General features: G+C 33.3%; 2 protein-coding genes across 2 annotated transcripts in view; one reads left to right on the forward strand and one right to left on the reverse strand.

Annotated features, from left to right (window-relative positions):
* Positions 1-683: 683 nt before the first annotated feature.
* On the reverse strand, positions 684-3,386 carry LOC123714222. Its single transcript, XM_045668416.1, has 3 exons — positions 3,337-3,386; positions 2,391-3,180; positions 684-2,122 (listed from the first exon to the last, which is right to left on the reverse strand). Exons 1-3 carry the CDS (start codon positions 3,384-3,386, stop codon positions 2,024-2,026), a joined length of 939 nt encoding a protein of 312 aa, XP_045524372.1. The 3' UTR covers positions 684-2,023.
* Positions 3,387-8,823: 5,437 nt separating this feature from the next.
* Positions 8,824-23,020, forward strand: part of LOC123714002 (cadherin-related tumor suppressor) — an 85,366-nt gene continuing 71,169 nt past the window's right edge. The window contains exon 1 of the mRNA XM_045667983.1: positions 8,824-14,332. Within this exon, the coding sequence (XP_045523939.1) occupies positions 9,179-14,332 (5,154 nt within the window). The 5' untranslated portion in view covers positions 8,824-9,178. The remainder of the gene's footprint in view (positions 14,333-23,020) is intronic.

Raw genomic sequence — 23,020 nt, forward strand, 5'->3', positions numbered from 1 at the left:
TTTTATAAAGCAATCGCATATTTAATGTAATGATCTTAAACTGTAAATCATTAATTATTGAATGTTGTTGACACTTGGTCCGATCTAATAAATGTCTGAATGGAACAAAAGACTAGCGATACAGACATTACGGGAGTTCATACAAACACTAGTAATTATTGAAGGTTATATTAATAACATTTATAGTCATATGTTATTTTTGTGTGTTTTCAGATTGTCGTTATACTTTTAATACTTGGTTATGAGGCTGACTGATGACAGCTAGTTATGAGGCTGCACTTGGGTATGTTTATGTAATTGAAAATCAAAACATTCGTTTTGTTGGGAATCGACTACTATTGACAGCTATATTATACTATATTACTTGTTAGAAGTTCTGACTTATAAGTTCCATATATTTAAAACTAAAGTTTCTAGGCAAAAGCAATTGAATAGTGTATAGTGTATAATTTAGTTTTGTTTATTTAAATAATTATTATATACGTACATTGTATTACTGTAAAACTAGTTTTATTGAAAAGTGGGAAACCTTAATTGTAACGAATAAGAAACGGAAAATTTTTATTAACGGAGGAGTATCAGGACAAAATAATAACAGTTCACATTGAAATATTTTAATTCCTTTTCATGAGATACATTATAACATTACGTAGATACAATACGTATGAATAAATTGTCTAGTATCTTCAAATTAATGGAAACAGACATATTTAAAATATAGATTGATGGATAATGATCAATCTATATACACAAATTGAGCCATTTACGCGAAAATTCGTTTCGATAGAGCATTCACTTCCTACATTCACTCAAGTCTTATATTAAATTTGAATGAGGCATTAATAAAAAGCAAATTACAAATGGTAAAGTAAGAATGGAGATTACATTAAATAAATGGTTTAATTTGAACTATAAATACATTGTGACTCTAATTCACTATCTATACTAACTCCGGCTGACACTATTTCGCCTTGAATTGTGACGTTATAATAATCAGATATGTACTTTAGAAAGATAAGTCATTAACGACAATAGAACATATAAAAGTGTAATACAAAAGTTACTAACATACAGGTTAGGAAAAGGGTGAAATATTTACAAATTGGTATATTGAAATTGCATGCAGTTTTTGCGTTACTATACTTTTGTTTTCTATAAAAATGTCTTATAGACTCACTGTGTTAGACATGAAGCTGTAAAGCTAAAATATCACCTAATCCTCTTCCAAACAAGAGAATCACTTCCATCTTATACACGATAAAGTTTTTTTTTAAATATAATAACATTTTGTTTTGCTTCGCAAAAAGATCTCTGGTATTGTCTGCTTAGACCGTAATAGGTACGTAACAAAATAAGTTTATAGCACCAGCTATGTGGTAGTATACATAGTTAACTGTAGCAATGGCTTTTACATTTTGTTGATGATGATTTACATTCCATGTAATTCCTGTTCTCAAGAAATTCGTTATGATAGCAGAAAGTATCGCGTGGACGCCATTTTATATTGTTTAATCAGATAGCATAAATGAATTACTTATGCAATAAAAAGTTCAAAAAGTAGTAATACGTAGTATACAAAAATTAGATTATATTATAACCTTCTATCTAATTCTAAGACAATCAGTACCTAAATTATTTACAAACGCACAGTTTTGTGCAATTATTAGCTGCCTTGTGAAGGGTTCTCATATTTAAATAAACTATAGTTTTCATAATTCACATTTATCTCCTCTAACGCACTTATGTATAGTCTTCTTTGTACGATCATTTTCCCATACATCTACGAATCAAACCAATTCAAAGTTGGTGGAAATTAAAATTAACGTCAGAAAGAAATTCAAATTTACATAGAAGATTATTATTATTAACACAAAGTTTTCAGTTATATGTTAACGGCTATACATTCTACTTTTTTTTTGGATTTTTATTGAGTTTTAAGAAGTGTCAGGTCACTGTCGTATATCTACAATGCTAAATTAATTCAGTCTCATATAAGTAAGTTGGCGATTCAATGCGAAATTATTTAAGTTGCGATACGATGTTTTAGGCCCCTTAATTCGACAACGAGGTCCGAATCACTAGCTACAAAGCGCTTGCCAATTCTTTTTGTTTTCGTTGAGTCCTGCAAAGAAGGGAGAATATAAATTTCCGTTGCAATTCATTCATATGTGACAGTTTGAAATAGGTTAGTTGAGAGGGAGATCCGAGCTTATATCGATGCTTCGTCCCCCACCCAGCCCTGATTGACCCGGCCTCTAGCGCGCTGTGTCACCCACCTCCCCCGGCCAGGCTAAGCTATTTTTAGACTTCGGGGTTTCACAATCTCTACCAATACCTGTATTATCACATAGCCATTCATCTTAATATAATTTAGTCAAATAAATACTTACATTATTTATATCTTCAAATCGAGGAAATGCGTTGTACAATGGAATAGATCGCTTATTTTGGTCGAATTTTGACTGGATATTAAAATGATGAGTTTTCTGTGCGGGGCGAGGCATCACGACTTCTTTTTGACCTGCGTTTTGAGCTATAGGTGTAAATGTCGTCGTTTGGGGTGCCTCTGTGGTTATGCTCCTTTTGTTGCCGTTCCAGTTTATAAAGCTATCAGAGTCGTCACCTTCGTAATCATCGTCCTCATCGTCATCAAATCTGGGGACCGTCTTGGGTACGTGGTACATGGGCTTTCCTGCCAGTGCTTTTAATTCTCTAACATCTTCATCTTCATTGTCTTTTTCTTCGTAATCGACGTTAGAAAAAGCAGCACGGGCGTTTTCACGCCGCCTTTGCGCGTCTCGAGCCATTTGCGTAAGGATAAGGTTGTCTAGGAAAGCTGCATTGACGTCATCAATTTCGTTATTCGAGCGCCAGCGGGAGTTAGAATCACTTTCGTACCACGTTTCTTGTCCTATTGGTAGAGCTGAAAAGCGTTCATCGTCTATGTTCGGAAGATCTTTAGCAAAATGCCCGTATGGATCGTACATGTATGAATACGGAACTTGACCGTACACTTCAGGGGGGTTGACAGCTGGAGCGTCATAGTAGTATTGGACCTTAGGCGAGTAATAATAGTCATCTTCATTATAATCTCTGGGTTCTGGTGCATATACAGGCCATCCTTGCATGGGATATGTCTTAACTTCGGCTAATAAATAGCACAAGAAGACCGCCCACATTCTACAAAACAAATTAATTTGTTTGAAACAATTATATATTTTTTTACCCTTAATATATGTAGAGATTTTGTAACTAGATTTTTTAACCGCATTTTCATTTATTTAAGTTACTATTAAAATAATTAAATTTGGGCTGTTAATAGCTAAAAAATCTTACCTCAGTCCAGCCAAAAGATTGCACATTGTCACACAGTTCACTTTTTGCATTCAAAGGTCGGAAAGAGACTACATGGCCGGGGTGGGTCGCAGAGCTTTATAAGCTTGTCGCCCACGCGCACCGCCTACACGTTCTCAATGAATCCCCCTACGTTTACCCCCCATGGGGGCACTCATACCACAATTGCGCCCTAACCCCGACCTCTTTGTTATCGATCGTACCCACAGATTATTCATCTTACTAAAACTCGTTACTATTTTTGGTAAATACCTATTTGTATTTGGAACAACAGTTAAATCTATTTATATTTTTTTTATCGCTAATGTTATCAATGGCATTTAACAAGAACGTACAATGATGAACAGGCTGTTGGCTGTTGTTATAAAGCCATATTAAGCAATATTTGTACGTTATTTCCGTTATCCTCTTTGAGATTTCATTAATTTTTCTTTTGTCTTTTATAAAATATTAATCAGAATATAGTGTTATAACAATTGAGTCACAATTATAATTAAAGGTTTGGTAAATTCTAGAAATAAAGTGTTATATTTTTCTTTTTTCCCCAGCTTCTGAATCGTAGTATGTAGTAACTCTCGCTTAACGTAGTCATCAATTTTGTGATTATCATCCGATTATGAGAAACTTGTGTTCGTTCTTATGAATTTCTCTGTTGAACGACCATATTATAGGCTATGTCTGAAGTCAATAATATGATCGTGCCGTAACTGTCTAGTAACTATTACACAGTGGGAAGCATAAATTTAGTTGGTAACAGCTTGCGGATTCTCCGATGGGGTAGGTCGGAGGGAGATATCGGTTTTTCGTTGCAGTCTAAGTGCAACGTCAGGTTGCAAGTCAGAAATATGGGTTCAATAACCGGGTGGCGCCTTTAAGTCGTTGCAAATTACAAATAATTTAGCCCACCTTACCTAGATCAGGTGAATTATTTCCAATCAAAATGCCGGAAGTGAGACAGATTTAGTCGATAAAATTGTTGAAGGTGTTGACTCTTTTTAAGATAGTGTTGAATTTCAGTAACAGGGAATAGAGTTCATATAAAACATTTCTAATATATTCCTTCAAGGTGCTCGTATTGAGAAATATACCATTTCATGCTAGGGAATACGGTTTCGGTTATTATAGTATCGATTTTGTATCGAATTAAAGTTATTTTGATACTGCATAGTTACTAACGTAGCGATAACACTTGATTATTTATAGATATCATAACGAAAACGCTCAATATCAATTTAGAACGATAAGACCTTTGTTATTAATGGTATTATTATTTTACTAAATGTTATACAGTTCCTTCAAGACAAGAGCGTACCAATTCTTGAAAAGCGGGCAACGTACTGACAAGAGTGTCCACGGGTGACGGGATCACATAACATCAGGTGCATCTCCTACGGCCCACTCTCGTATAAAATGACTGGATTTTAAGCTTCAATTCTAACATGTTAGAGAAAAAACTTAGGTTATTAATAAAACCCACACAAAGTTACGGAGTAACAAGAATTGTGTAGGCGAGGCTCATTTATTTCACAATAAAACATTAGACATTCTCTGAAACAATTTTCAGAATTAGTGCTTGAAGTCCCTTTAAATTGCTGTAAAATGATATATTATTAATACGTAAAACTAAAGTATATATGTCCAGGGCTCTTTCCATTCATGAATGTGAGTCTTTACGTCAGTACAGCCCACTGAGGGGGCGCGGTCCCCCTTGAACAATCGGCGAGTTGGGGGTAGTGACGTCAAAGCTTTCAAGCAACAAGTGATACCAATAGATGTAGTATTCAAAACAGGCTATTTATATCCCACCAAAAGAAAGACTTTGTCTGTGGCGTTAGTAATGAAAAATGTATTTTTATGTATCCTACTGTGACTATTATCTATAACTCCGTGTATCATACACGTCTTACTCGCAGAATATATCGCCACGTTAACAATTAAATTATGAAAATTATATGGTAAAATGTATCAAAATTTCGTATATCTATAATATTGTTGTCTTTGAATTTCGTGGGTTTAGTCATTGATTACTTCAAGTATTTGTAAAGAAGTACAACTGCTTCTCTGCCCAACAAGCAGTTTTGCTAACAAACAAGAACAGAGCGTACCAATTCTTAAGACGGCAACGCAAGTCTTCTGGTATTGTAAGTGTTCCTGGGCGGCGGTATCACATGAACCTCCTGCCCTTGAGCCCTGTTCTGTGAACAAACCAACCAAACCATCTAAAATCACGTTTCATTTTAATAAAGTAAATAAATACATACACACATATATATATATATATATATATATATATTTAGTAATTAAATTTTAATTCCAGAAAAGCGAGTCTATAGGGCAGCATAACCAAATAATGGTATGTAGCTTCTTAAAAGAGTAAAAAATCATCAAGGCGATACGAAGTTCGCTGCTAGTTTTTAATATAAACTTTACTTAACTATTATAATTATTCGCTTTAATGTAGAAAAGTATTTTGTTTATGCATTTCTATCACTAGCATACTGTTTCTTTGTAATATTGTCTTTGGTTTACGAGTAAACAAAGAATTTCAATACAGGACTTCATATAACGAACATGATGTTCTAGCAGAATATTAAGAATCGTTAAAGTAAGCAAAGGATGTAAATGACTAGGTAAATAAATATTTTATCCTAATTATTAATATTTTCTTTTCTTAAAGTGGTTGCTTGGTAGAGATTTCTCCTTTTTATTTAACTATTTTAATTGTACTGTATTTCTGTATTATTGCAACAAAGTGTAAATAAAAAAATTAATCGCTATAACATCTATCTATTGCCAGGCTTTCTCATTCTATGATTACGCTTAAATGCACAGTAAATGTAAATTTATAAACATTTTTTTCTGACTTTAATACATGTTCCTAACTAAATTATATTTTGAAGTGCACTTTCTTCTATACCAAGACGCAAATAAGGTAAAAATTTAATATGAAAAATGTTAGATTAGTTAGATTTCAGAATCATACTTCCAAGAAACTTCGTCAACATTTATCAGGATTCATTTTCAAATGTAAAAGCAACAATACTGTTTAACAAAGTTTGAGGCAACAATTAATTGGAAGTTTTGAAATTTGTTACGCTTCGTCGTTTTTTCGTGTTTAAATTACTGTGACCCGTTCAATACGACAGTATATGCTACTGTTTCGATTGTAATCAAAGATTACTTGTTTTGTGTGACAAAATTCTAAACAAATATTATTTCGAATCGAACCCAGTATCTGCTAAGTAATTGCTATGAAAAATGGTACAAATAGAAGAAATGTGGTAACTTCAAACTTCCCGATCAGACTTTAAAGGTTAAAGATCGTCCGGTTAACCTCTAGGACAGCATACGTACACAATTTACAACCATTAAGAGGATAATATTGATAGAATGACTAGCGGACCCGACAGACTTCGTTCTGTCAAAAAGATTTTAAATGTGGCATTTTTGTGTTCCTACCAATTTTATAGTCGGCGCAAAAAATTCTTCTGAACAGAACCGTCACCCTGATGATAGGGTGATGTGTGAGGTTCAGCTCGGGTGACCAAAATATCTTCGCTTCCACGAACTTTGGCCACTCTTCTGTGACCCACTAAATAACCCCGACTGGGACATTTTCCTATTAGTAGGTATGTATTTAAATAATTTTGCACAGATAGGGATATTAAATTAATAATTCAAAAATTAAACCCTTTTTTAACGCGATTTGTTTGACAGATGTAATGACGTGAAAACGTTGCATGCCGAAACTAAAATAAAATAAATAATATCGCGAAGCCAACCAAAATAAAAATTAGTACTAATGATCTATAGCTATTAAAAATTTTGACTATTCAATTTGGTCGGGTTCGCGATATTGTCACTTTTGTTGAGTTTCGGAACGCGACAAAATCCTCCTACGCAACACGCACACTTTGAATATGATTTAGATATGATTGAATTTGAACTTTGTGCAGCGATAATAAAGTGCAAATAGACTCTTTGACGTTAGTAACACACCTACATTGCTTAGACAACAGTGAGTGCTTGTAATTTAATATTTCAACTTTATTTGAACTTTATTGCTATTCAATAAATTGACTCTAGAAAACGTTTGTATGGGAAATAGAAAAGGGCTGTTTTTAGGGATTTCCCGGAAATTATTCGATTTTTTCGACCTTAATAATTTAAAGAAATAATGTGTTTTTGTGGCCTTGAGATATACCTTATTTTGTTTCTATTTATAATTTTAGAAATGTTTCGCAGGTGTTTGCATTTAATAATATAGAGCCTATAAAAAATCTTGTGTAATATGCTGGGGATCCATACATAATAAATAATTTTCTTGTTTACTATAATGTTGATACATTATAGTAAACAAGAAAATGAGAGTGATCTCTCATATAATGATGTGTTTATAAAACAACCGATTACATTACAAATCAGTATCTTATTTACTATAGATATAAGTCTTATACAGTCTTTGGTAGTAACTATTTTTCACACGACATCTATGGTAGCTTAAATTATACTGAAGCTTTAAAAGCGTCCAAGTCGCTAATGACACTTGAAGCTTTAGCGTTATTTGCCCACTGAACCGCTAGATGTCTCTGTTATACACATGATTGTTTAAGTAAAATTTAAATGTTATGGAACAAACAAATAACCGTAATCAATAGCAATCTTCGTAATTAATTAATAATGATTGAAATTGTAATACAAATATATTGTTTAAGAAATAAGAATACAACCGAATTGTGAATACGTAATGGAAGTTACAAATCATTGTACCCTAACATCATCAAAATCAATTTGATTAAAAAAAACGTACATAAATTAAACAATTCTAATTTTATCGTATTCCCGTCGATCATTACAATTATATATATTAACTATTCTTATTATATAAATGTATCAAATAATTACCGAAAAACAGACTAACCCTTGAGATCCCGAGATTATATCACACAGTACATAATTTAAGAAATAAGCGCTGACTACTGTAGCGTTGAATATTGTTTGGAAAAGACTTCAACGCGCTGACTGTAGTTATAATAACGAAATAAAATATTGTTATCCATTCTAAAATCATTAATATCTAATCGTTATTTTTATTAATTAATAAAAAATATGTTAAGTTTAAAAAGTACTATAATAAATTATTATAGTTTACAGTTTTTTATAGGAATCATTACAAACAAATATATACTCTACAGTTATAACTTCAACATGGAAAAAGTTACATTTAAAAGTTTACCTGAGAATACTAAGCTCATTCTCAGAACGGCGGATGGCTGTGGTATCGAACAATAAATAGTAAAATTCTTAGGCGGCCATTATCTCTATATCATCATTCTCCACAGCCCGGAGCTTTAAAAGCTGCGGGGAGGGGTCGACGCAACGCGAGGAGGGCCGCGGGGCGGCGTGAAAGCCTCCGCCGGCCAGTACCGTGTCGGCTCTTATGTCGCCTGCATGCTGAGCTTGCCGCGTTTGTGCCTTGGATACTGTGCTTAAACTTTATTCGTGCGCTTAAGGATTGCTATCAAAACAGGATTACTTTGTGATATAACGGATTGTGATTAATATTAACAGTGAACGTTATTTCAGTCGTTAGACTAGTGTATTTACTGTGTGTCACGTGTGTTTACTAATGAATGTGACGGCGTAGGCGCAACGGCAAGTCGCACTCTCCGTGAGATATTCCTGCCCGGGCAGGTCGTCGCGGCCATGTTGCATACCTGAGACGAGTGCTGGCGCAACTTTGTGCTAACGATATAATAGTTTATTGTGATTCATAAGACTTTAACTGGAGAGGAACAGACCCGGCAATGTTTTTATCGGAATCATGACCGTAATGGGGCGGTGGCACGTGGTGCTGTTAGCGCTGGCGCTGATTACCAGCGCGGGCGCTGGCGCCGCCGCCGAGCAAATGCAATCTCGTGCAGTTGACACCGGTGTAGATCTACGTGTGCCTGAAGCTCAGCCCATAGGAACAGTTGTAGGCAGAATACCTATAAAACCTGGTTTTACATATCGCTTTAATGAATCTCCGAAAGAATTTGCTCTCGATCCATTGTCAGGTGAAATTAAAACTAATACTATTCTAGATAGAGAAAGTGTAGATCGCTACGCATTTGTTGTCTTATCTAGTCAGCCTACATATCCTATCGAAGTGCGGATAAGAGTTACTGATGTAAATGATAATTTACCAGAATTCCCTGAACCCAGTATTGCAGTGGCTTTTTCTGAAAGCGCTTCTCCAGGAACTAAACTTCTTTTGGATGCAGCTACTGATAAAGATTTAGGTGAGAATGGAATCGCTAATGATTATAGAATTATTGATGGAGATAATGAAGGAAAGTTTCGTCTAAACGTAACTGTAAATCCTAGCGGTCAGACTTCTTATCTTCACTTAGAAACCACAGGGAAACTTGATAGAGAAACAAACGATTTTTATGTATTGAATATCTCTGCTCGGGATGGTGGTTCTCCTCCAAAATATGGTTATTTACAAGTAAATGTGTCAATTTTAGATGTAAATGATAACCCCCCTATTTTTGATCAAAGTGATTTTTCTGTCTCATTGAATGAAAGTGTACCACCTGGCACTACAGTACTTAAAGTAACTGCAACTGACAGTGATCTTGGGGACAATAGTAAAATTACTTACGAAGTAACTGACACAGAAAAACAATTTGCTGTTGATCCTGAATCAGGAGTAATTACAACAACTAAAAAACTTAGTTGCCCTCAATATTGCAGTAATACAACCTGTAATATGACTTGTGTACTTACTGTAATTGCAAAAGACCACGGTGTACCTCGTCAAGATGCCCGATCGTATGTGACTGTTAATCTTATAGATGCAAATGACCACGATCCAGTGATAACATTTACATACGTACCCTCCACTGCTAATTTTGCCACAGTCGATGAGAATGCAAAAAATGGATCACTGGTTGCAGCTATTACAGTTACAGATGCGGATGCAGGATTAAATGGTATCACAAGCATAAGTATAATATCAGGGAATGAACTTAATCACTTTCGTCTAGAAAATTCCAGTAGTGTCTATATTGTACATGTTAATGGTATATTAGATAGAGAAGAGATAAGTAAATATAATTTAACGGTAGTGGCGACTGATAAAGGAATTCCTCCTCGAACAGCTACTGCGTTTCTGGTTATACATGTAAATGACGTGAATGATCATGAACCTGTTTTTGAAAAATCTGAATATACGACTGTTTTAAGTGAACTTGCACCTCCTGGAACATACGTTGCCGGTATAACGGCAACCGATGAAGATACTGGTGTAAATGCTGAAATCTATTACGATTTTTATGACGGAAATCAACAACAGTGGTTCTTTATAGATCATATAACTGGGTTAGTGACCACTAAGTCATTGTTGGATCGTGAGATACAAGGATCAGTTGAATTAAATGTATCCGCACGAGATGGAGGTCCAAATCCAAAGTGGGCTTATACTAGACTTAAAGTAACTATTCTTGACGAAAATGATGAAGCTCCTACATTTCCTCAAACACAAATAAACGCATCGTTAGCAGAAAATATAATACCAGTCAAAGAAATATTGATCCTTACAGCTTCTGATTATGATCAAGGGACCAATGGATCTGTGTCGTATTATTTACCTCCAAGTATTGAAAGGAAATATCCTAAGACATTTGTACTTGATCACATAACTGGTCAGTTAAGTGCAATTGTTGAACTGGATAGAGAAAAAATATCAACGTACGAAATTCAAGTTATTGCTAAAGATCAAGGCTTTCCGCCTCAGTCTTCAACAGCTACAGTGTTGTTACAAGTTCTTGATGTTAACGATAATGATCCTTATTTTTATCCGCTAAGATACGTTACAGATATATCAGGAGATTTACCTCTAGGATCAACTGTTATTCAAGTGAAAGCCTTTGATGAAGATGATGGAGATAACGCAAAAATAATTTACTCAATAGAAAGTGGAGGTGATGGTTATTTTGATATTGAACCCTCGTCTGGTAATATAATCCTACAAAAAGATTTTAGTAAAGCCTCGAAGACAATTTATTCATTGAAAGTTTCTTGTAAAGATAAAGGGAATAGAAGGTCGGCCGAAGATGCTATTGTAGAAATTATAAGGAAGTCGCAGCGAAAAAATTTGGACTTTGATAAATATGGGGGCTATAATTTTAAAATTGTGGAAAATGAAGGAATTTCGAAGCATAAGATAAATCGTTTTGTTGGACGAGTCAGTGTAAGGAAAACGAGTGATGAAATTTTTTACTATATTATCGAAGGTGACCCAAAACGAGTATTTAAGATAAACGAAAACACTGGGACCATAAGTGCAGAGTCTACAGTTGACCGAGAAGAGAAGGTTACATATCACCTCAAGGTTATGGCTAAAAGCGGTCTTGCATATGGTTTTACAACAGTTAATATATCTGTTTTAGATGTTAACGATAATTATCCTACTTTTATTGAAGGTAAAGATGAAATACACATTGCTGAAAATATGGCTGTGGGACAAGAGGTTTATTTTGCTCGAGCTATAGACCGAGATTCCGGATCAAATAGAACTATATCTTATGCTTTGAGCTATAATTCAGATAACAGCTTTCGAATATCTGAAACTACGGGAGTAATTTATTTGAATAAAGCTATTACAAATGAACCTGGGTCTACCTTATCTATAGAAGTGACTGCCACAGATCATGGAAAACCTGCACTTGCTACTAAATACAATGTTATAGCAATAATTGATGATGTAAATGACCATACTCCAGTGTTTGACCATACATCTTACGAAACATCTTTATTGGAATCTACACTCGTTAACACAAGATTTTTTGCTATTTCAGCTTCCGATGCAGACTTAGGTCCAAATGGTCAAATATCTTATATTATCACCGAAGGAAATACAGATGGAAAATTTGGAATATTTCCAGATGGGTATCTTTACGTAAAAAGTCTTCTGGACAGAGAAGAGAAAGATTACTATTCACTTACTATTATTGCTCGTGATAATGGTGCTCCTCCCCGATCATCACAAGTACCTGTAGTGGTTCATGTTTTAGATGAGAATGATAATAGTCCACAATTTACAAATACAACATTTGTATTTAAGATAAAAGAAAATGAGCCACCGGATACATTTGTTGGAAAGTTAACAGCCATTGACAAAGATATAGGACGTAATGCAGAACTAACATTTAGCTTACCTATTGCTCAAAATGACTTTAGGATAGATTCAAGAAATGGATTCATAAAAACTCTTAGATCTTTTGATCGAGAAAGCCTATCACAAGTTACAGGTCAGAACTATATAACATTAACTGTGACCGTAAGTGACAATGGAAAAATTAAACTTTCTGATTCAGTGCGAGTGACAATTTATATAACTGACGTGAATGATAACGCACCTACTTTCACGCATACTCCATATGCTGTAGAAATATCTGAAGGAGCTAGCGTTGGGGCATCGGTTACAAGAATATATTCAACTGATGCTGATGAAGGACTAAACGGTGATATTTACTATAGACTTATTGGAGGTGATGATATGAAAAAGTTTATTCTTGATGAAGCTACAGGGCAGTTATTTATTAACAGGCCATTGGACCGTGAAACTTTGGATCATTACAAGCTTTTAGTAATGGCTCACGATTCTGGCCAAACTGTTCGTCTTTCAGCCACTACGACAATTACCGTCAATGTTTTAGATGAAAATGACAATGTACCAGTATTTAGTCAAACAGATTTAAAAGTGTCCGTATTAGAAACAGAACCAATCAATAAGAAAATTATACAATTTCATGCGAACGATGCAGATTTGGGAATTAACAACGAATTGCAATATTCCATATCATCTGGAAATAGAAAGGAAACATTCTTTATAGATAGTTATTCTGGAGAGTTGTTTTTACACAAACATTTAGATTATGAAGATTTGACGATGTATGTTTTAAATATCACAGTAATGGATAATGGAAGCCCAAGTTTATCATCAAGTATATCATTTACTGTTAATGTAATTGACGCCAATGATAACGCACCAGTTTTTACCAACACTGCAATTGTCCGACAGATAAGAGAAGGTATCCCTAGACATACTCCTATAGTAACAGTTACAGCTGAAGACCCTGACTCTGGACTAAATGGAAAAGTATGGTATTCTATTATTCATCAGGAACCCAATAATGGGAATCGGCATTTTGCTATAAACAATGTTACTGGAGTTATACATACGTTATTACCTATAGATAGAGAAAGTGTTGATACATTTAGAATAACAGTTGTAGCATACGATAGGGCGGAGCCGCAATCTGCAAGACTTTCCGCTGAAAAATTGGTGACCGTTATAGTTGAGGATATAAATGACAATGCGCCTGTTTTTGTGTCTATGAATGCTGCCTTTGTAAATTCAGAAAGATTAGGGAGAAGTGCTGGGCGAGGTATATTTATTATGAATGTCCTTGCTAGAGATCTTGATTCAGGTACAAACGGCCTTGTTACATATAAACTCATCCATGGTGGAAACGATATGTTCGACTTGCATAGAAGTAATGGTGCTTTGAGTCTTCGTTATCCACCTGCATCACCGGAAGCCCGATGGAATCTTGTTATAAAAGCTACAGATGAGGCTGTTTTGAGTGAGCAAAGGAGCACGGAGACTTATCTAACTCTCATAATGGGTGGGACTGAGCTGCAAGGTATAACGTGGACAAACGCGGTGTCCGTTTCTGTTGCCGAAAATGAACCAGCTGGAACTGCTATTCTTAATATGACAAACAATTATAAATCGGGACTAGAATATTATATAGTGAATGTTACGGGTGACGGAAGACAAGTAGACAGATTATTTGACATAGACTCTTCATTAGGCATATTATCTACAGCGGTACCACTTGACCGTGAAGCAGGGATAGAAAAATATGAAGTGGAGGTGTGTGCTGTGTCCTCTGGGTCTCCATTAAAGTCTACAACTACCAAGGTAAGTCTTTTAATATTTGTAGATACTATTAATTTCTATTGACACTGATGTGAGATCTGCTTTTTCGGCTATTTATAGAAGTTTCCATTTTCTACCGGTTGTGTGAAAGTGTAAGAAATACACTTTTACATATTTAATTTAATTGAGGATAAATCAATGACAATTGTACGTTTCAGTTTTATTGCTTAGAAAATGCACAACCAAAATATAATGAATAGGAGACAAAACATTTTACTTTTCAAAAGAAAAATAAATTTAAAACGAAAGCTCGTTAGTGTATGTTGGCTGGGGACTCTAATCGAGGACTCTAAATTAACGATAAGGTGCGTCTCGCGACGATATCTCAACATTCGCTCTGAAACCTTTCGAAGATTATGTGAAACATTGGTTTTAGTTTATAATTTAATTTGAATTTTTAATCGCAAACATGAAACTAAAAGTATTTATATCTGCCGATTCGTATAAAAAATATTATAATCTAGTTATCGATTACGGCTTCGCTTATAATTAAAGTAAATTAGCATTTGTTTAAAATTGTTTAAACTTGACACACGTATTCAAAGGTGCCTTAATAATTATAGTTATTAATATAATTACATATATCGATGCTTTTATTTTAAAAAATATACACACTAAGAAACTTTTATAATCCTTCTCAATAAAAAATCTTACTAAATAGTTTGAATATTTTTTATTTAAATTTTCATACATTATTTTAATAATAATAAAACAAACCTCAGAAACTTTATACGATGCAAATACATTAATAATCTAAACCACAATTCCTCCTCACTTCAAAATCTAATAATGTCATTCAATTAAAATTATTACATCTCATAACAAAAACATCAACATACTAACTTTAGTACACTTGTGCCAAACGATGGGAGTTTAATGACAAACTGCAGTCTTATTTATTGCACACCTTATAAATTCGCATTATTCATATATTGTTCAAACATTTAGGTTCTATGTTTTCTTAATTTGTTTTTATGTGTTCTTGGTTGGTGTTATGTTCTTAGTTTAATTCTTGTTATCTATTACAGTATTAAGGTTTAGTTAAGTGTTTTTTACACAAATGTCAACCACTAAACAAAGTTTAAAAGCCGATAAAATATAGCTTTTGAATTAATAAACTTTTCTTAGAACTGACCAAGTTCTAATTAACATAAAATTGTCTTAGCCATACAATCAAGGAGACATCCATTATTTAAAACATTGCAAATAACAAATAATTCTACACAAGTAATCTTAAACATCCGCTATCTTGTCTGGCTCAAGGTTTTTTAATTTTGACATTTGTTTAAATCTCTCTCAACGTTGAATTCGGTTCATCAGTGAAAAAAATAAATACCGTTTAATGGGTCTCTTAAACTTAAAGGCATTTATTTATCAGTTAGGGGGAAAAATGACGTTTATTTATAAAATAGTATTAAACGCGATTTAATAGTAAAAGTATTTGTTTCTAAAAAGTCAAACGACGAGTTTATTTTATAATTTTATCAAATTTAATAATCGTAATAAGCGCGCTTAAATCTGGTTAACAAAACTTAATAAATCAAGGCCCTAGCACTGTATCATATATTTTGATGTTAATGGTATTGGCTCACAATTTTATCCTCAAAATTTAAATTACCTCAAATACCACAATTCAAAACGCGTGTTAATAAGTGTCGCAAAATATTCTCGAATTTATATTGACTTGATGGGACTGCGAATCTGCATATTTTGGTGATACCATTCAAATAACTAAATTCACTAAAGGCTGTTGACCGCAAAGTGTTCGAGTGTCACTTCACACGTCCGTTATTTCGATATTCCGATTTTATTTCATTGGATCAGATTTAAATATCCTTAGGAAATAATCACCTGTTTTTAACCTTGGTGTGAAATATTTTTTTCTGTTATTAAAGTTTGTATTTCTTCTTCCTGATTAAACTTTTAACAACGCTCGATATTTCTATAATTTCGGGAATAACGGGAGGAAACATTACGTCACGTACATCTGATAATTTATTTAAATATAAGGATGGAATCTATATATTTGCCTATAAATAAATATTGTTTTAAAAATCCTTTATTTGTGGGATCTCAATTTTTAACATACCAGTAAAACATTCCTTGTATGTTAAAATTTAGGTGAGGCTTTATATGGGATCCTAGAGGATCATTATAACAAACAAAAAAAAAAAAAACAAAAAAATAACAGCAAATATATAATTAGATTAAGTTAAAAATAACTGTTTTATTTCTATTAGTAACCATAGAATTTGACTTAAATCTAATACATCGATACTTAAAAGCTTTCTTGTTTATTTATTAATCAAAAGGACATATTTAAAATTAGAATGAATTTCAAATCTCCTGCGCTTCGGGGGATTCCAAAGGATTGGAGGCAGTTGAAGGGTGGACTATCAACTGACATCGAAAGCGCATTAGGGCGCCAAGCAGCATTCCCTCGTCTGATTTATGCAACGTGCTCCTCCGGCGCGGGCATCGACACTCAACTTAATGAACGTACAAGTTACGTATACTGTGAAATAGCTTTCATTATTTCACGCCAATACTAATAGTCCTCTGTCTATGTAATACGCTTAATCCTCAGTTAACGCTAGGTTTGTTCCCTTGCTGTATTTTGATGGATGTCTTTGTATTACTTGCGTTTGCGTTTAAGATTAATCTTGTATTTTTATGTTGATATAAATATAGAGAATTTTGTGAACCGCAATTTTTTAAACAGAACATGGGTTTTTGTTGTTTGGAACACAAACAATGATAGCGGGCTCGCGTGTGCGTTGCGGGCCTTTTGAGAATTGGTACGCTCTTTTCTTGAAGGACCCTTAGTCGATTTGGTTCGGAAATATTTCAGTGGGCAGCTGTTTCCAAAGTGGTGGTGCGCGGAAAAAACTGCCTTAAAAAACGCTCAGTTGTGGAACGAGTACTGCCAGTCTTGGCAAATTTAATATACGAATTACTAGTCAGAGTTGGAAATATTTAAAATCCTTACAGTTTTACTCATTTATTTATAATCCACTTTAAAATTAGCATATTAACTGAATATCCTACTAAAAATCAGCAGTATTTATTATATTGTTTTGACTCTTTTCTTCACAGAAAAACATAATTTGTTAGAAAGAGACGAATAGATACATGTCTTAACGTATACTTAGACTAATTTATATGTATAAATTGATAGCATAAATATCAATTCTGTTTGCGTAGAATTCTTATTTTTTATAAGTTCAGACCAGCAAAACAAAATCATATTAGATGACTGTAACAAATTACAAAATTTTAACACTTGTATACAGTTCGTTGTGCTCTTATCCGTTTCGGAATGCAAAACAAATATTGAAAGCAAAATTGCCGATCTACCGCCGTGGTCGGATGCTTTTTAACTTATAACCGTTTCGTTTTTATCAACAAATTTATTGGTCGAGGGAGGTGCACTTTGAAAGAACTTAATGTTAAATCAAAGTTCGTTTGAACCCGTTGCGTCGTCTAATGCATTTTAACGCAACTGATAAGGCCCCAGGCTCTTAAAATTTTATCAATATTGTCCTATTTGTGTTCCACAAAATTTGTCAACGTATTGGGCCTTAACCTACATACGTTTTCGGTATAGTTGTGATACAATTTTTTTAAAGTTCCAGGTAAGTTACCATAACGCAAAGGAGAGATTAGTTTGGCATAAAGTTTTACGCATCCAGAACGAGAAAAGTATCTCAAGATATTATCTAGCATTGTTTGTCACTCCACGACAATATATATCAGTTCTCAGTCGTGCATTGAATTGGAAAATCTAGTGTTACGAAGAGAGAGTTCTTTGCGTTTCTAATCAAATCTAAGAACATTTGTCTGATATGGATACAGTGTAATAATTTCAAATGAATAATATTATTACAAATATTATTAGAAATATGCTACGTTCAATGTAACTTGTCAAAAAATGCGAATTTGTAATTTTGTTCTTTAAAATTATGATTTTATACCAGTTATTTTGAGTATTTTTCATTAATTAATAATAACGAAGATTTATGGATCCCAAACTACTCGAGAGATAGCTATAACCCTTATTATCTCATTTTACATATATTTGCAATAAATGTCAATAAAACTTTATAACAAAAATCACTGAGTGCAGTGGACAGTCATGCCAACAAACATCTTCAACAGTTATGAGAAACTCTTCTTCACGTAGTACGTCTTTGTAAAAGCTTAGCTTTTATCGCTTACCCGTTGAATTAAATAGGCGTTATAATTTTTGCTTCTGAATATTTTATTGAGATCGAACTGGGAAAGCGTATCAAGACTGACATAGACCTTATTTGATTGGATGCTCGAATGCGTGTATTCATGTGATGTTGAACCGGTTCGAGGCTCTCCCGCTTTCTACGTCATACATATATAAGTGTGTATCTCATAACTTTAGACTTGGATGATGTTTATTATGATTTGTGTTTCTTAAGTGATGGCGTGATTGCAGTTTAGTTGGGAAGGTCTTGTAGCTGTCATTTTTATCGACTGCCTATCTCAGTTTTGATACAATGCTCATATAATTTAGATAAAGATTCCACGCATATAAGACGGTGCACGTTACGTAAATGCGATTAAAGATCAATGAATTGCGTGAGAGAGAACATGTTAATTCTGCCCGAGCTTCAGTAACAAAGTTTTATCCTTCTAATAAATGTAGGTATGTACGCATTATTTAATGTTAATTTATATGCTGGGAATCGTTAATGTTGTGGAATTAAATTGATAAAATTAGCTACGACTTAATTAGTAGAGGGTTTAATACAATACACTGCCACCTGTATTTTAAGGGCCGCTTTACGCCTCCCCGACGTATGCAAAATTGATTTCTCGATGCTATCGAATTCCCCGAGGGTAGGTTGGATAAATAAATACTTTACGATAATCTAAAGATCTGAGACAGGCCAGAAATGCGGTGGATATTATTGCATTTTAATTTCATACGTGGCACACCTCTCGCGCATTACGGTTAAGAATGATTTACTTGTTGTTGTACGGGCCATTTCATCCTTTCAAATATATTTAACGCTTGGCCATTTAAACACTGTAAGTGAATTTTGGAGATTTTAATGCAAGACTTTTGAAATATAAATAAAGTCGTTGATTATTTATAGTTATTATAATAGCTGCATAGAAATGACTAAATGTCTTTCGGCTGTTCCAATTCCAAAAAAATTTTTGATATACAAATGTATATATTTAAGTAAAAATACTCATTATAAAACAAAACTTAAGACAATTCAGAAAGCCAAAACATATTACATAGAGAAACAATAGATATAAAACAGAAAACAAGTCGGTATATTAATAAACAAAAATATATTTTTTTAAAAATGTAAGTAACCTGAAATTTAACAGTTAAAATAAATAATACCTTATGTTTTAAATTAGTGCAAACAAAATCAAAGTCTTCCCGCCTCTTCAAATACTTCCGCACATCTTCTTTGGTGAGGTGGAAAATAACAATATATCCATTAAGAGTAGTTAGAAAAAACCCAAAACATTGGCGAATTATACAAGTAATTCCAGTACGTACGAGGCACATGGAACGATTTTTTGTATCGCTTAAGGTGGAGGGATTTTAAGGGAAATTGTATGAACGCTTTTGAAATTATTCTGAGTTGAATTAATATAAGAATTATTAAGCACATCTTAAAACCTGGCATTGATTTTCAAAAAACGTACCTTGATTGTTTTAATTAATTATAATATGCGTTATATATATTTTACCAATTAAAATTCAGAAACGACATATTTTAAAGAAAAGTGTGAACCTTCTAGAAATAAATTTAACTTAATTCAAGCAAGTTTTTAATATAGATGTGTACAAACTTCTATTCTTAGATGATTCTATTAAAATTATAAAGGAGCAACTCAATAAATGAGTTAATACATGGGTCGAGTGGATCGTGCAGATTGCAGCTTTTAATAGTCATGTTAGTAGAATATAAATGATTGGCCCAAGGCATAGCTTAAATGGGAATGATATTTAAAAAATCATTGTATTTTGTACTTAAGAATTAATATATGAGACGTGGTTATGAACAAATCATAAATGCGAGACTTCAGTTTTTTTTAAACCGACTTAAACTACAAATATTCGCTATAGTAAACTCCATGTAACTTCCCTCGATTTAACGACAAAATCTCTAAAGCGTCACCGGCTTTAATTGGTTTCCATACAATACACTCTACATAGCATTACACCCACTCTTAATAAGTGTAATAAATGTACTATTTAAGTTGCTAAAATTAGTAAAAAATGCGCAGATGTGCAAGTTCTTTTGTCGCTTTACTGTCTAAGGCCGCAATAAACTCGACTGTCGGCATACGAAGACCTAATAAGCAATTCGTTCTTTTAATTACAAATTGGGATTTCTTGTGTAGACTGTTGTTGACAACAAATTTGATATACTTTATTTAATTACACTTTGACAATTGATATAAAATCTAAGATGATACTCTTGAGTCTCATTTAAGTTCTTTATTATATCTTCGAATATAGAAGTATCGATGTGAATGTGTCAAATGTTTAGAATTTTCTTAGTTATCCTAACACTTATTATTATATCGAAAATAGTACTAAAATCTTCATACTGATTAGTTATCGTTAGCTCTATAATATAAATTATTAGTACTAAAAACTCAGGTCATTTACATTTACATAAGCAATTCTCTTAATAAAACAATATTAACATAACAACAGCCGCGAATTACATATTTTATTTGTCATAAAGTATCACTGTTGGACATAACGGTACGCCGTTTATTATGCGCCTGCGCAGGAGCGTGCAATGCAGAATATGTTTTACTTCGTTATGACTTCTCAGAGATGAATAATAGTACCAATAAATTCAAATTAATAGCACGAACTTCACACGAAACGAACTTAATAAATAATTTTTAATACCTGCTAGGTAATGATAACATAATTCAAATATATAAACGAATTTACAGTCATAAATTTGTCTAATTTTCTGTTAGTCATATAACATATTATAGGTCCGACTTTAAAGAAATATATACAATTCAAACTTTGGTCCCACAATGCCTAGGGGCGACAAAATCCTAGAGAAGTTTATTGGGATTGGCGATACCGAAGTCGAATAGATCGCGGGTACAACAGTGAGATGGACATATCAGATGAGTTCACGAGTAAAAGATTCGTATTCCTTCAAATTATACATCGTAACAAAAGAAGCGCAGGATCGAAATCGGTCCGAGTTATTCACGCTAGATTCTACTTTACACCTACGGTACCCAGATATGATTTATCTACAAACAGAGAGATAAATAGATAATATTCCCATGCGTCAAAACCTCATTGTGTATAAAAGTTGTTAAATGTAAATGCGCTGTAAAATTTTAGGAATCTTACGCCCACCTAAGACATTTGCACCATTACAATTCAGAACGTAATTATTATAATTTGGACAACCTATAGACAATAGATATCATAGCCGACAACACACACGTTGCTTTTAAGCTCCTTTTAACGTTGTGTTCAGTATATTTAAATGTATTTGTCAAAATGACAAATGACTTGGGTTTGAATTATTACAACTGTTCGTTAACTCGTTTGTAAAGTATGCGTTTGGTGCGAATTTGGTGAAAAAGTTTTTACATTTATTTCACAGAATATATATAATATAGTATAATTATAACTTATTCCATTGAGCTAATAAAATAAATTTGTTAAGTATTTATTACAGGTCTCATGACACCAACAAGCTTGCTAAATTTAAGTTAAGGAAGCCTAACGAAATAAACGTATTGTAATCGACAAAATATACATTTGTACTAAGAAAACAGTATAAATAATACTGGCCGAAACGTATGGAATACGAATACGAACGGAAAAATTATTTTACATGTGCAAAAGGGGTCGTATCTATGCTTATTAAGTACGAGCTGCCCTCGCGGACTTCGTTTCGCCTTAGTTACAAAGCCTACATTTCTAGTAGCTACATAGCACCATACAGAACATTTTACTATACAACAAACTTTTAGCTTTTCCGGATTAAAAACTGATTCCAATTTTTGCCGTGCAATTCTCTCCTGAAATTTTCCAGAGTTCAAGGATTTCTTTTTATTTATAAAGATATTTTTCTCTCAACAATCTTTAAAGTATTTTTGACCTCACGTAACACAAAATCATTGATATAAAATTAAGCAAATATTTTAGTAAGTTAACCATCAGTATGGTTGCCTAAAGAGTAATTTTTTTATTTGTGACGTCTACATGCATTCTCTAAAGTTACTCTAGTCCATTTATTCTTTAAACGTAAAACATCTTAGATTTATACCGTTTTCACTGATTGCCTATTTTGTTTTTATCAAATACTCAAATTCATGGGTATTAATTTCGATCATAAATTTCGGATCAACGTTATAATCACAGGGTTTATATCATTCTAAGACAATGGAAGTTATATTTTTTATACAAATTTCATTCCTAATATGCATGATTCAAAATACTACCTTTTTCAATCTATGATTTATAATGTTTAAAGAACTTTATTTCTCATTACAAAAAAATGTATTTTATTTAAATGCAGTTTTATTTTTGCCACGCAACACTACTATGTGGAACCAGCTGCCCACTGAAGTATTTCTGAACCAATTCGACTTAGGGTCCTTCAAGAAAAGAGC

This window comes from Pieris brassicae, chromosome 9 (genome assembly GCF_905147105.1).
Source record: "Pieris brassicae chromosome 9, ilPieBrab1.1, whole genome shotgun sequence".
Lineage (NCBI taxonomy): Eukaryota > Metazoa > Arthropoda > Insecta > Lepidoptera > Pieridae > Pieris > Pieris brassicae.

Coding starts and splice junctions, on each gene's coding strand:
- LOC123714222 (XM_045668416.1), bottom strand. CDS start 3,386: ATGCAAAAAGTGAACTGTGTGACAATGTGCAATCTTTTGGCTGGACTG. Junction 3,181..3,336: donor AATCTTTTGGCTGGACTGAG/GTAAGATTTTTT, acceptor TTTGTTTTGTAG/AATGTGGGCGGTCTTCTTGT. Junction 2,123..2,390: donor GATTTGAAGATATAAATAAT/GTAAGTATTTAT, acceptor CCTTCTTTGCAG/GACTCAACGAAAACAAAAAG.